Raw genomic sequence first — 13,900 nt, forward strand, 5'->3', positions numbered from 1 at the left:
AACACCCCCATTTATAGGGAATATTTTCATATATTCCCCATTTGACTCGACTGCCCAACTATTCTAGAAGAGCATCACTGTTATAAATTTTAGCAGCAGGGAAAGGATCAGTGGCACAGAACTCAGCTGTTGAAGCTGAATAGGACACACCTTGGCCCTCTCAAGCTGGATGGCTGCCTGCTGCTCCCTTTCCTGGCGGATTGCTTCCCTGTCCTCTTCCAGGGAGACATCAGAGTCCGAGGGTCTGCTCGTGTACGAATCTGCTGAGCCCTGAAAGGAAATCCAGGTCACTAAGAAAGCACAGGGAACCAAGAGAAACCCCTCCCTCCCCCAGGCACATTCCAAAAAATCCCTTTAAAATACCTGTTTATTCATTTCTTTGAGTGGGTTTTACACCTACAGCACCTGCAGAATTCAGCAGGGAAATAACCTGCCTTTGCCCATCAGGTGCACCAAGGCAAAGGGAAAAATCCCAAGAAAAACCTGTCCCTTCACTTCCTTACTGACACAGTGAAATCCAGCTCAGTTGTGGGCACTGCCCAGGAGTCTTTACAACATTTAAATCCTGTTTGTCAACCTCAGCCTTGGGATAGTCCAGGGTTAGGTCACCTCGGATGTAATGAAGGCATCACAAAGCTTGGTTTGAGTCATCCCTCCCCAGGAATACACTCCACTGTGGAAGTGCTCTGCTCCCACTCACACTGAGCTTTGTCCTGGGCTTCCAGAGGGAAAAAGAGGCAAAAATGACATTATTACAGGCTACTCAACAGGGGAGGGGCTTTAACCTTGTAAAACAGGGCATGTTTAATCCTGGTGAATCCACAGCAGAGCTGCAAAACCTGTAGCTCCAAAAGAGCCATTCTGCACCATTATGTCCTTGATTTTTTTCCCCCTCCCTCAGATTGATTTATATCCTGCAGCACAGGGACATGTGTTTGTACAGTGTGAGTCAATATTCTTACTCTCCATGTAAAGTAAAATATTCTTAAATACTGCTGTGAATCCAAAGCCATTGCTGTGGATCCATGTCCGTTGCTGTGAGTCCATATGCACTGATGTGAATCCATATCCATCAGAAGATCCCTGGCAATGAACCCTGATGAGTTCTCCTCATTCCATACTCCTAACCCGGCCTGTCACTGGGAAGGGCAGATTTCCTCATGCCAAGAACAGGATTTGCCTGACAGGAGCTAAGCCACAGCTGTGAGTTTGATCCTGCTTTTCCTTCTGCTTCCTTTGGGATGTAGCAGAGACCAGGGAACTCCCCAGCCACAGAGGACCAGGAGCTGCAAAGCCAGACCAGCTCTGTGGTGAAGAACAGATTTCTCTGTCCACTAAACACTCTGAAGGTACTTCTGTACCCACTGATCATCACAGTTTTTATTTAAAGCCATCAAAGCTTCAACAGCAGCAGAAAGGAAGAAGGGAGAGTAACCACATGCTCTGAACAATAAATCAAAAGGCATCATGAGAAACACAAGTCAAATACTGCAGTAGGAATGGGCTTCTTTCCAAGTTTTAATCCTACCTGGAATAATACACTGCAACAGGAAGGCACCACACCCTGGGGTGGCTGAGCCTGGACAAGGCCACTCCTGCTGTCCCTGAGGGCAGCAGGCACTGCTCCTCAGCCCAGACTCTCTGACCACCTCGTTTCCCCCCGAATTTTCTGGGTGCTGCAAAGTGCCAGAGAACAGGGCCCAGAGCCCCCTGGCAGGACAGGGACAGCATCACCCACAGGGGTGGATGGCAGGGATGATCCACGTGGGGGAACGGGGAACAGAATCTGCACAGCCCTGTATCACAGAATCACAGGATACTGAGGTTGGAAAAGCCCTCCAGGATCATCAATCCAGCCCCCCTGTGCCCGATGCCCCCCTTGTCCCCCAGCCCAGAGCACTGAGTGCCACGGCCAGGCCTTCCTGGGACACCTCCAGGGCTGGGCACTCCAAACCTCCCTGGGCAGCCCCTGCCAGTGCCTGACCACCCTTTCCATGAGAAATTCCTCCTGATGTCCAACCTGAGCCTCCCCTGGCACAGCCTGAGGCCGTTCCCTCTCCTCCTGTCCCTTGTTCCCTGGGAGCAGAGCCCGACCCTCCCCGGCTCCCCCCTCCTGTCAGGGGGTTGCAGAGCCAGAAGGTCCCCCCTGAGCCTCCTTTTCTCCAGGCTGAGCCCCCCCAGCTCCCTCAGCCCCTCCTGCTGCTCCAGCCCCTTCCCAGCTCCCTTCCCTTCCCTGCACACGCTCCAGCCCCTCCGTGTCCTGTCCAAGGTCCCAGAACTGCCCCGGCACTGCCCTGGGGCTGGGACACACCAGGGCTGGCACAGCCCAGGGGCCATTGGCCTCCTGCCCACCTGGGCACACCTGACCTATATATCCACTCAAGTGTCCCGATGTGATTCAGTGCAGCTCCATGAGGGAATTCACCAGGAATCCGTTCCTGTGCTGGACACACAGTCCCCACACTGGCTGTTGCTGGTGCAGTGTGAGCACTGTCAGAACAAACCCGTGTAACCAGAGCAGCTGATCCTGCAGGGCCACCCCCGGCTGCTGTGCCAGGCTCAGCCCTGCCCGTGTGCCAAGAGATCCCCACTGGTACAGTCACAGCCACATGATCCCGCTCTCCCAACTCCTGCCAAGCAGCGAGAGGCTTATCTGGAAGATGCAGCCCCAGGACTGTGACTCACATGATGCTGAACTGCAGCATCACACTGGAAATAAGGCACTGCTCTGCAAATAGCAGCAGAGGGGCAGGAGAGCAGCCTGGCTCCTGTTGGATTTTTGGGTCTGTTTGCGGTATTTGATGGAAGATGGGGATATTGCCAGAAATATTGTGCAATACTGACAGAATATTGTGCAACAAGCCAACACAAACACTGCTGTCTGCTCAGCACGGAGTGCAGTGAGCTCTGCTCTGACAGCTCCCACTTGCTGAAACCACAACAGGGAAGCGAGAGGAGAAGAAAGAGCCAAGAAGCCATTTCCCATCTTTTTCTTGGACACCAAAATGTTACTAAAGGAAGGATTTCTCCATGGGAAGGGGGGTCAGGCATTGGAAGGGACTGCCCAGGGAGGTTTGGAGTCCCCAGCCCTGGAGGTGTCTGTGGCACTCAGTGCTCTGGGCTGGGGGAAAAGGTGGGGATCGGGCACAGGAGGGACTCCGTGATCTTGGAGGGCTTTTCCAACCTCAGTTATCCTGGGATTCTGTAAAAAGACCCTTTAAGTAATTTATTTCCATTTTCACACTGGCACATAACATTCAAGGACTCATTATCACTCTGTTACCCACCCTCCATCCCAACCCCCTGGGAGTCAGAGGAACTTTGTCAAGTGGGGGATTGGTGAGTTCAAGTGACACCAGATCTGACAATTTGAAGGAAACAGGCTTTGCTGGATAATTATATTATCCAAGGCAATAAAAGCCTCCTTTCTTTCTTTGCAGCCTTCATACTCTGGGCTTCTGTGAATTCATTTTTCACGCAATTCATTATTTATTTTCTCCCCTGCTCATTTTCCTCTCTCATTAATTAGTGTAACTCAGCTCTGATAAAAACATGGAGGTTTGAAGCAATCCCAAAGACACCAGGGAAAAGGGTAAAGCAGAGAGAACAGAGGGTCTTACTCTCATTCTCCTGCTCACTGCCCGGCCTTACATGAGCCTGCTGGAAGACATGTGGCAAGGTGGGAAGGGGAACACAATATTCCAAGGGAACAGGGATGTCCCAGTATGTTAGGGGGGAAAGGTGACATGAATCCTCTCCCTGGACACTCCAGACAACAGCCAGCCTTCCTGCTTGCTGAAGGAATTATCAACCTTCAGCTGTTAGAGCTAAAAAATAAAGACTTGCTGAGCCTGCAAACAATTTTTCCCCAAGTGCCATAACCACCCAGCTCTGGATTGCTCCGTCCCCATCCATAAGTTGGAATGCTCTGTCACGTGGCTCCTGCAATTCCAGCAGCAATCCATCGGCAGCTCCCATCAGCCAGAGGACATGAAGGCTCTTTGGAGAAATATTTAGGGTGTGCAGAGGCTGTGTTTTCCTTTGGGAAAACATCCCATGTCACACAGAGCTCCTGCCTTATCCATTAAACACAACAGGGCAGCAGGGTTGTGATGCTCCTAACTGGAGCATCCTTCTGTCCCAGCCAGACTGGCCAGGGGGGTTTGGAGCACATCCCTGCGTCCAGGAATGTGCACACATGGCAATCCCTGTGCCTGATGAAGCACTGGAGAGGAAAAGCCCTGGATGTGTGCTCAGGCACACAGGGTGTGTTCAGCTGAGCACATGGAAGTGTCCTTGCAATCCCAGAGCTCGCTCTGAAACCCACTGCTGAGAACTGGCAGCGTTCCCTCAGGCACCCAATTATCTGGAATGGTTTGCTGGAGTTGGGATAATACCTGAGCTGGGGACAGCAGGAAATACCTCATGGGAAAGGAGATCCCTCCTGTCCCATCCCAACCTCACCCCGGCCTGTCCCTCCTCTTGTGCCTCCTCTCAGTCCCTCCTCCCACAGCAATCCCACCTGCCACCTCCAAGCTTCCCTGCAGCTTTTGGGATGCTCCAGGCAGTCTCATCCTGGAAGACACAGGATGCCAAGTTCCCTGAGATCCCAAAGGTCTTGTCCTGGTGCTGAGCTCGTGGTTACACAGCAAACCAAAGAGCTGAACCAGAGGTTGGTCCAAAGCTTTTAAACTGGTCAGGACCACAACTGAACATTTCCTAGGAGACATCATGGAATCACTGAATCCCAGACTGGTTTGGGTTGGAAAGGACATTAAAGCCCATCTGGTTGCTCCAAGCCTTGTCCAACCTGGCCTTGGACACTTCCAGGGATCCAGGGGCAGCCACAGTTTCTCTGCCCAACCTGTACCAGGGCCTGCCCACCCTCACAGCCAGGAATTCCTTCCCAGTATCCCATCTCTCCCTGCCCTCTGGCAGTGGGAAGCCATTCCCTGTGTCCTGTCCCTCCATGCCTTGTCCCCAGTCCCTCTCCAGCTCTCCTGGAGCCCCTTTAAGCCCTGGAAGGGGCTCTCAGCTCTCCCTGGAGCCTTCCCTTCTCCAGGTGAACCCCCCAAACTCTCCCATCCTTTCAGGATATGTATTCAGAGAGAACAATTTATTTCAGTTACACTGTGACACTGGTCTTTGCTTACAAACAACCCTCCCAAACTTGGCATGGGTGCAAACAAAGCGAGAAGACTTTTCTACTCCCAGAACAGCCCAGAAAGGCAGAAGGTCAATATAACCCTGCCAGAGAAGTGACTGCTTTTATCTGCCAGCCATCACAAGGTTTAGGCAGCTCAAGAATTATTTACTGTCATTATCCACAGTATTATCTTCTTTTCCTCCACCTGCCTTTCACCCAAGACAAATTCCCCACAAGGGGTGTTACAGAAAATAAGGAATAACCCTTCTGGTGGGAAAACAAGAAGCAAAACTGGAGGAGTTGAGAAAACCCTACGTTTTATATAGCTGGTCCCCACAGCTGGTGCTCCCTGGGCCCGGCTAAATTTAATTAGTGGGCAGGTGAGGTAATTAAGAGGCAAATCCAAAGCAGTGGGGAGCTCTAGTTTGGCATGGGAATGTTGCTGTGCTGCAATGGGAGCAGGGGCCAGGAAAATCTGTGTGTGCCCAGTAAAATACTGCAGAAAGCCCGATCCCAAGGGCTGGAATGAGCCTTCCCTGGGAGCTCCAGGCAGGAGAGCACCAAGGAAACCAGCGGGTTACTCCACTGGCAGAACAGCCCCTCTTTGGCTTTTAGTTTTCTCCAGAATTATTAATATATATTAATGTTTTTATTTGTATATTTATTTGTATTTTACATTTATATTCTATATTTATATTTTATATTTATATTCTATATTTATATTCTATTTATTTATTTATTTATTTTATTTATTTATTTATTTAATTTATTTTATTATATTTATTTCAAGTATTTATCACAAAATCCACTGCTGCAACGTTAAATATCGAGGTCCAGCAGCAAAGTGTTCAGTGGGACTTTTCTCCAAATTCCCCTGCAGGAGACACAGTGAATGTGGCCCCAGAAGTCCAACCAGGACAAGGTTCAGTTCCCAAGCAAGTGATTTTCCTGCTGAATCCCCCAACACACACAAACCAGCTGCAGAACCACTTGGCACTGAGTTGTGATTGCAGAATGAAATGCTCAGCAATTATTGCCTTCTATATGTTTGGTAAATTTATTTAAGACAACTCATTAGGTGTCTCAGCAATTTGGAAATTACTAGGTAGTCAGAACACGGGTTTTTTTCTTTGTGAATACTAATTATCAGAAACTGGGGCAACTGTTCTAACATTTCATGGTCTCTCTTTTACCCTGGATTTCAGATCTTGCAGTCACATCTCCTTCCTCCAGCTGCCTTCAGCTCAGCACAGATTGTGTTGCTACATTTAAGAAAGAGTTTAAAAAAATACTGGTTATATATATATATATATTTATTGCCAAAATACTCCATCTTTTCGGGTGGTGTTCAAATGAACATGCAAGACACGAGATTTTACCTGGCAGGAACTGCAGGGAGCCCAAGGTGGTGCTTACACAACACATTTGCTGTTCTGAACTTTTCCTGCTCACGTGTTACAAACCCAGCCCTTCCCACACAAATTAACACCCCTTTTCCACAGTCTCCCAGCACAGTGAAAGGTGAGGATCACAGCCACAGCCATCACGTGGCTTTCACCCCAAAATGGCTTTGAACCACAACAGTTGAACAACACACAGACCCTTCAAACCCCACGTTTTTTCTCTTCACAGAAGAGCAAAGATCAGGCAATGCTCTGATCTGGGCTTTATTCCAACGGGATTGAATCAACACCTGAACACCTCCAGTCTGAATTTTGCTTCAGTCTCTGCAGCTGGTCCCTCCTTTTCAGGAAACCTATTCAGAAGTCCCAGGAGAGCAGAAAGGTGTTATTTTTTCTGTGTTAAAAGACACCAAAACTAAAGCTGCAACAGAGACACTGCTTTATGTTTTCTGATTACTTCAGCTCTTTGAAGGCATTGAATGATCTTCCCAAGGCTCTGGGGAAGCTGCTCTTGGGTTGGATGACACCAGCTAATAAAAGTGCACCTGGGATCCTAAATGAGCTCTCCTGAAAGGATGGAGCTCTGTGTCTGTTCCCCGAGTCAAGAATGTTCCATAAAGTCTCCAGGAAAAAAAACCAAATCACAAACACTGCCCCCAAACTAAACTTCATCATCCTGCCAGCTCCACAAGCATCTGTGGTACCATATGTGGTCTGCCACAGCATTCCCTCAGACACACAGTGGGAAGGCTTCAGCCAGGAAGTCCTGGAATAATGTGGTGCATTCCTAACTCACGCTCCCATCACCTCCCAGTGCTGGCTGGGATGAAATGTTCCTGCTGAAAAGGGTGGGTCACCTTTCTGGTTTTAACATCACACCTCCACCGAGCTCCTTGTTCCAGCAACAAGGACATCTCACTCGGGATCTGGGAGAGGAGCAGCTCCCACTTCTCCTCTTCTTTCACTCTGTTCAGGCTCATCCCTATTTCCCTTTGGATTTCATCCAGCTCAGCTTGGTTTTCTCTGCCTGCTGCTCTCGTGTCACCACAGCAGCTCTGGGAAAACTGGGCTGCCCTGTGCCAGCCTGTCCCTGCCCGTGCCCTGTCCTGGGACTGCTCCCACACAGCATGGAATCATCAAAGAATCCTGCAATGGTTTGGGTGGCAAAGGACATTAAAGCTCATCTCATCCCACCCCCTGCCATGGGCAGGGACACCTTCCACCAGCCCAGGTTGCTCCAAGCCCCGTCCAACCTGGCCTTGGACACTCCCAGGGATCCAGGGGCAGCCACAGCTTCTCTGGGCAACCTGGGCCAGGGCCTGCCCACCCTCACAGCCAGGAATTCCTTCCCAACATCCCATCTATCCCTGCCCTCTGGCAGTGGGAAGCCATTCCCTGTGTCCTGTCCCTCCATCCCTTGTCCCCAGTCCCTCTCCAGCTCTCCTGGAGCCCCTTTAGGTCCTGCCAGGGGCTCTCAGCTCTCCCTGGAGCCTTCTCTTCTCCAAGCTGACCAAAGTTAAAATCAGAGAGCTCAGACAGAACACTGAAGTCTATTTTCCTGGAGGATGTCCAGCAGCACCCACTCATTGCCTCAAATGATTTTTTCCAAAAACCCCAGTCCATCTCTCCTTGGACTGCAAACACACCCAGGGAACTCTTCACCCCCAGAGCAGGAACGGGCAATACAATCATTTTCAGAGCATTATAAATGTGAGGAAAGAAGTGGAATTTTCCTCAGTGTTGAGAAGGTTGTTGCCACCTGTCTTCCCTGCACACCCTTCCTAATTCCAACAGCCAATTTAAAGAACATACACGTTTTTAAGGATTTTTCTGATTAGTGTCCTGATTTCCTTCTAGTGTGGTGCCACCACTTCCCACACCATCAGGCTTTACACCTCCAAAATAACCCTGAATATTTCTTTTTAGTGTTTAAACATCCCAGAGTCCCAGAACCAGGCTCCCATCTTCCCCAGAACTGGAGGAAAATCCCTTTGTTGAACACATCCCTGCTGTGCTGGGAGGGCACTGCTGCCATGAATTTCTGCTCCATTTAAGCCCGACTTTGGGCTTAGGTTGGGTCTGTTGAGTTGTGGGGTGGTTTTAACCAGCTTCTCCCTTCCAAAAGCTTCCAAACCAGGAGGTTCAGAAACAGCTTCAAACACTGAAACCAAGCATTTAAATTTATTATTATTATTATTATTATTATTTACTTTTCCACCCTTTTTTTTTCATTATTTTTTTCCCAGGGAGCTGCCACGACCTCAGATTATTTTTCCTGCAGCCAATTCTGATCTCACCCAACCTCTGAGCCTCCAACGAGCTTTTATGGACTGCTAGAAATACCTCAGTAAGAAAAAGCCCTAATTTTCCAAGTACTTTTCCTGCTGTAAACAGCAACTCCTCCCCCCAAAAACCTTGCAAGCCTCCAAACTCGACATGCTGAGAGCAAAACACAAGTGAAAGCACATCTTGCTGTCACCTGCAGGGGTAATGTTTGAGGGACACTCCATGGGACCTGATTGCTGTAATCAACCAGGGCAGCCAAGGACTTCCCAGGACCTCAAGGTTGTTGCAGGCTGGGCTTTGCTGCCCACTGGCTGGCTGGGAATTCACTGGGATAGGGCTGGGAATTCAGTGGGGCCCATTACAGCAAGTCTGCCCTAATTTCATAGCTCTGAGAGCACTGCTGAGCAGCAAACAAATCAGGGGGTTTTATCACCACTACATAAAATGAAGGGGAAAAAAAATCCCCCCTGACAATGTTTGTTGTTCCCATGTCTGTTCCTGCTTGGATGTTGGTCCACATGTTGAGAACACAGCGGTGGTTTGGGAGGGATTTGTTGTTACTGGGGATTTTCAGGGGGTTTGTAAGAAGGAGAAAAAGCACAGGACAACCAACCAACCAACAGGGATTTTGAGAAATGGGAAGCAGGAACAAACAAATAATAAAGTTTTAAAAAAAAAAATTGGGATGCCACTGGCTAGATGGGATATTGGGAAGGAATTCCTGGCTGGGAGGGTGGGGAGGCCCTGGCACAGGTTGCCCAGAGAAGCTGTGGCTGCCCCTGGATCCCTGGAAGTGTCCAAGGCCAGGTTGGATGGGGCTTGGAGCAACCTGGGCTAGTGGGAGGTGTCCCTGGATGGAACTGGATGAGCTTTAAGGTCCTTTGCAACCCAAATCGTTCTGGGATTCCATGAGTGATTGTAATTTAGAGAGTTAAATATTAGAAATTCAAAGACAGGATTCTTCTTTTTTAATAACAGCCTCCAAAATGGGTTCTTAATTAAATGTCTTAAGAGAAACAAGAGTTTAATATTCCTTCTTACTAGCATCCAGCAAGCATTGCAATCAAGAAAAAAATCCCTCAGGGATCGCTGCCACACTCACAGCCCCTTGGATTTGGCATAAACAATAACTGAGAGAGACCCTGACGGTCTCATTCTGTGCAAAAAGCTCCTTCTCCATGCCATGCACCAGTAACCACAAATCTACAGCAGCAAACAGGACAACTTTAAGCACCTGGAGATTGTTCTTTGCTGAAAGAAGGGGAAACAAAAAGGCCTTGTCAGGAGTGGAATCTGTCAAAAGCTTGACAAGATTTAAAACCCTTATTCTGGTCTAAAGCTTTGCCATTATTTTGGGATGTTGCAGAAGAGGTACATCTGTTCCAAAGAAAATGTCACTGCTGCCAAAGGTTCTGCTGGTGCCCTATAAATCTGCCCTGAAACACAACCAAAAAGGCAGGGGAGGGGTGTGATGAGTGAAGGCAGAGCCTGGTCAAAGGTACAGAAACACATCCAGCAGGAAGAAGGAAAACATTCCAAGATGAGCAACCAGAATCTGGAAGTCACACATGAGGAACCCAAGTCCCAAAATGCAGATGGTGGTCCCTCCCAACCACCCTGATGCTGACGTTACCCCTGGGTAGGAAAGTGTCCCACTGAGGTGCAAAACCATTCCTCACACTTCCAAAAGAAAAAGAAGGATGAGGGGAAGGATGGAAATCAAAAGCCAGGTAGCTGAACTTCAGGAACTTCCCAAATTCCCTTTCTGCCCTGGGCTAAAGAGAGCAAACCCCCAGGACTCAGTTCTAGACAGACCCTCCCCTTACACTGCAGCTCCTCGAACAGAACATTCCAGTGTGGTGATAACATGATCCAAACACACAGCACCACCACTCATGTTCACCTCCTGCCGTGGAAGAGGTTTGGAATGAACATATGCCCAGGTTATATAAGTGTCAGTGCATCCCTGGCACTCCTGGACACATCCCCAGGAGATCCCCGTGCTCTGGACCGATTCCCTCCAACCCGGTGCCCCGAGCTGCCGCAGGAAGGAAGGTTTGGATTAAACTCCCGTTCTCTCAGTGCATTTCGGCGTTAACTGTTTCTTTCCTGCTCTCCGTGTGTTTGCAGAGCGTTTCCCACGCCAGGAGCCCCCTCCCTGGAAGCGCCGGCGTTGACGGCTCCTGTGGGATCGGGTCTGTGCTCAGCCGCAGTGGTTGCTCTGCCAATCCCACTTCCCCCGGCACAGATCCCGCCGGAAGATCCAATCCCTCCAGCTCCCGTTCCGTGCCTCCTCCCGCGAGGGCTCGGCCAGCACAGCACACCAGCGCTCCCCCCTGTGCCCGGCATCCCTCTCCCGGCTCGGCAGCCTCGGGAATGCTGCGGACACGGCAGGCACACAGGGGAGGAGGAGTGAGGGGAGGAAGAGGCCTCGCCACGCTCCGGCAACCTCCTCATCCCGCAGAGCTGCTGATGCCCCGGGAGCACGGCCAGTCCCGAGCCAAGGGATGAGCCAGCACCGACTGAGGGGGGGCAGAGGCCATGGACACCCCGGTTCTCCCTTGGACAGCACCAGGGAGGGGACAGGCACCTGCTCCGTGCCCAGCACAGGCTGTACTTTGATGTACGTACAGAGGAGGGGAGGTTTGGGAACCCACACAGGATTCTCAAACTCATTTTCCATCCCTAAAGGAGGGTTTTTCCCCAGCTCTGTCAGAAATGCAGAGCAGAGGGAAAAGCACGAGCTCCCAGAGTCTCCCCTCTCCTTGCAGGGACATTGCAAGGATCTCCTCTCCAGGAAGGCTGCCCAGAGAAGCTGTGGCTGCCCCTGGATCCCTGGAAGTGTCCAAGGCCAGGCTGGACGGTGCTTGGAGCCACCTGGGCTAGTGGGAGGTGTCCCTGCCCATAGCAGGAGGTGAGGCTGAGTGATCCTTAATTTCCCTTCCAACCCAGGCCATTCTATGATTCCTGCATCCCCTCTAAGTTCCTACCCCTCTGCCCATCTTTTCCAGCAGGGAAGTGCAGCGGGAGCACAGTGGCATCACACACAGCCAGGATCCAAGCCAGTTCTTCCCAACATTTGTGCCTGTATCACTCCTGGGCTGCAGTTCCCCTGACACAGCCCCTTCCCTGCTCAATCCTGCGGCTCATGTCCATCCCAAAATGCGGGATGAGCTGTGCAAGCCACACTGCTGACACACAAATCACCACATTAGCGACAGAAGCCGAATAAACGAGAGGAGAAATGTGCTGCTCCTGCTCCTCCCGGGCGGGCAGTGACCCGTGTGGAGCCGCTCGTGCAGCTCGGCCTCCCTGGGATGTGCCAGGAGGGCCATCCCGGCCCTGCTGAGGGACAAGAGCAGGGTCTGGCTGTTCCTGCTCCTCCCGGCAGCACCCCCAGCCAGGCCCTGTGGCGGCAGCAGCGCTGCAGTTCAGAGCAGAGCAGGGAAGGACTCAGGAGAAAGGAGCAAAATCCAATGAACACAAAGAACCCCGAATCTCCCCGCTCTCCAGAGACTGCAGCACGTTCCCAGCCAGGCAGCAGCCACTTGGGACACCACTTTGCTGATTTCCTTCCTGAAATGCTGGTTAAGCTTCCAGCTGCTGGGAAATAGCTTTTTTTCCTTTTTTTTTTTTTTTTTTTTTTTTGCAAGTAATGCAGCAACTGCAGTTGGGTGAAGAGGGAAAGGGAGGAATTATTTAACTGCTGAAAGAAAAGAGCAGGAATCAGGACTTTTGGGCTGCACTTCATTGAAATACATCAATCCAGCTCCACTGAAAACTAGGTTTGGTTTTATCCCTCAGCTCAGCTCTGGCCCCACATTTCAGATTTAAGGGCATATGTAATTTCTGTTCAGGCCAGAAAATGTTCAGCAAAACCAGCCAGGAAAGCTGTGATGCCCCAGACATCTCCACTCCTCAGCTTTCAGCTAAACAACACTGCGGTGTTTGTATTTATTTACATCCCTGTGGTTGTTGCTCTGAGGATACAACCAGGACTGCAAGAGATCAGACCATCAGGAAGAAAGGCAGCTGAGCCTTATGAATATCCAGTTGTTGTTGTTGAGGAATGTAAAACATCCAGTTCTGACGCCAAACAGGTCTCATACATATTTTATAAATTAAATTCTTGCTTATGAAGGAAGGCACAAAATATCTGTGCAAAGTTGAATCTTCCCCCTCAGCAGGTACCACTCGCACAGGGAGAACATGAATAAGGAATCACACGAACTGAAGCTTCCTCCTGCAGACAGTAAGTCTGTGGGAATATGATGGGTTTGGGTGTTACTGGAGAGGTGGATATCCCATCCTTGGGAGTGTCCAAGGCCAGGTTGGATGGGGCTTGGAGCAACCTGGGCTGGTGGAAGGTGTCCCTGCCCATGGCAGGGGGAGCACTGGATGGGCTTTAAGGCACCTTCCAACCCAAACCATCCTGTGATTCCAGGAAATTTGATTCTAAGCCAACAAAAAGGCAACATTCGTATGTGCTCTACTCCGAACAGAGCAGTGCAGCTAAAAATTTAACAAGGTTCTTTAATATTCTAATAAGACAAACAGCATCAGCACTAACATGATGCCCAGTGATAAGTTTCAAGGCCCAAGTGAACTCCTTGGTTCCACTCAGCAGAACAACTTCCACGTATCCACCACCACTGCATGGATTTTACAGGAAATATTCCTGTCTGTGGCTCCTTTCCTCCCAGACTCCCACTCACCCTGGATGTTTTACACAGCACAGAGCTGATCTATTAATGGGAAATATTGCTGCCTGCCTTCCTGGAAGGAACCCACTGCAGGGTGTGACACAGGAGCAATGTACCCCCAACTTACTACCACCCTGCTCCTCGGGGCAGCGAGGGAAAACTCCCAGACAGCTGTAATTAGCACGGGGAAATGTAGGGAGGCAAAGTACAATTAATTTGCCTGGTTTTCCATCTGTCAATATCCCCTTCATTTTCTAATAAGAGGTCGATAACAAGTGCAAAGTTCCAACGTTTCTGGGTCGCAAAAAAACATCTTGAGAACATTTCAACTCAAAGGAGCACCACAAAGCTGCTCCTCATAC

General features: G+C 50.1%; 1 protein-coding gene across 8 annotated transcripts in view; it reads right to left on the bottom strand.

Annotated features, from left to right (window-relative positions):
- The window catches only part of CACNB4 (calcium voltage-gated channel auxiliary subunit beta 4), a 76,266-nt gene that overhangs the window by 26,009 nt on the left and 36,357 nt on the right, over nucleotides 1–13,900 (bottom strand). For all 8 annotated transcript variants that reach the window (XM_051810185.1, XM_051810187.1, XM_051810186.1 and 5 more), the window contains one exon: nucleotides 151–270. In XM_051810185.1, the coding sequence (XP_051666145.1) occupies nucleotides 151–270 (120 nt within the window). The remainder of the gene's footprint in view (nucleotides 1–150; nucleotides 271–13,900) is intronic.

Source organism: Manacus candei, unplaced genomic scaffold, assembly GCF_025592945.1.
Source record: "Manacus candei isolate 608988 ecotype Guabito, Panama unplaced genomic scaffold, ASM2559294v1 h1tg000077l, whole genome shotgun sequence".
In the NCBI taxonomy this organism is placed as follows: domain Eukaryota; kingdom Metazoa; phylum Chordata; class Aves; order Passeriformes; family Pipridae; genus Manacus; species Manacus candei.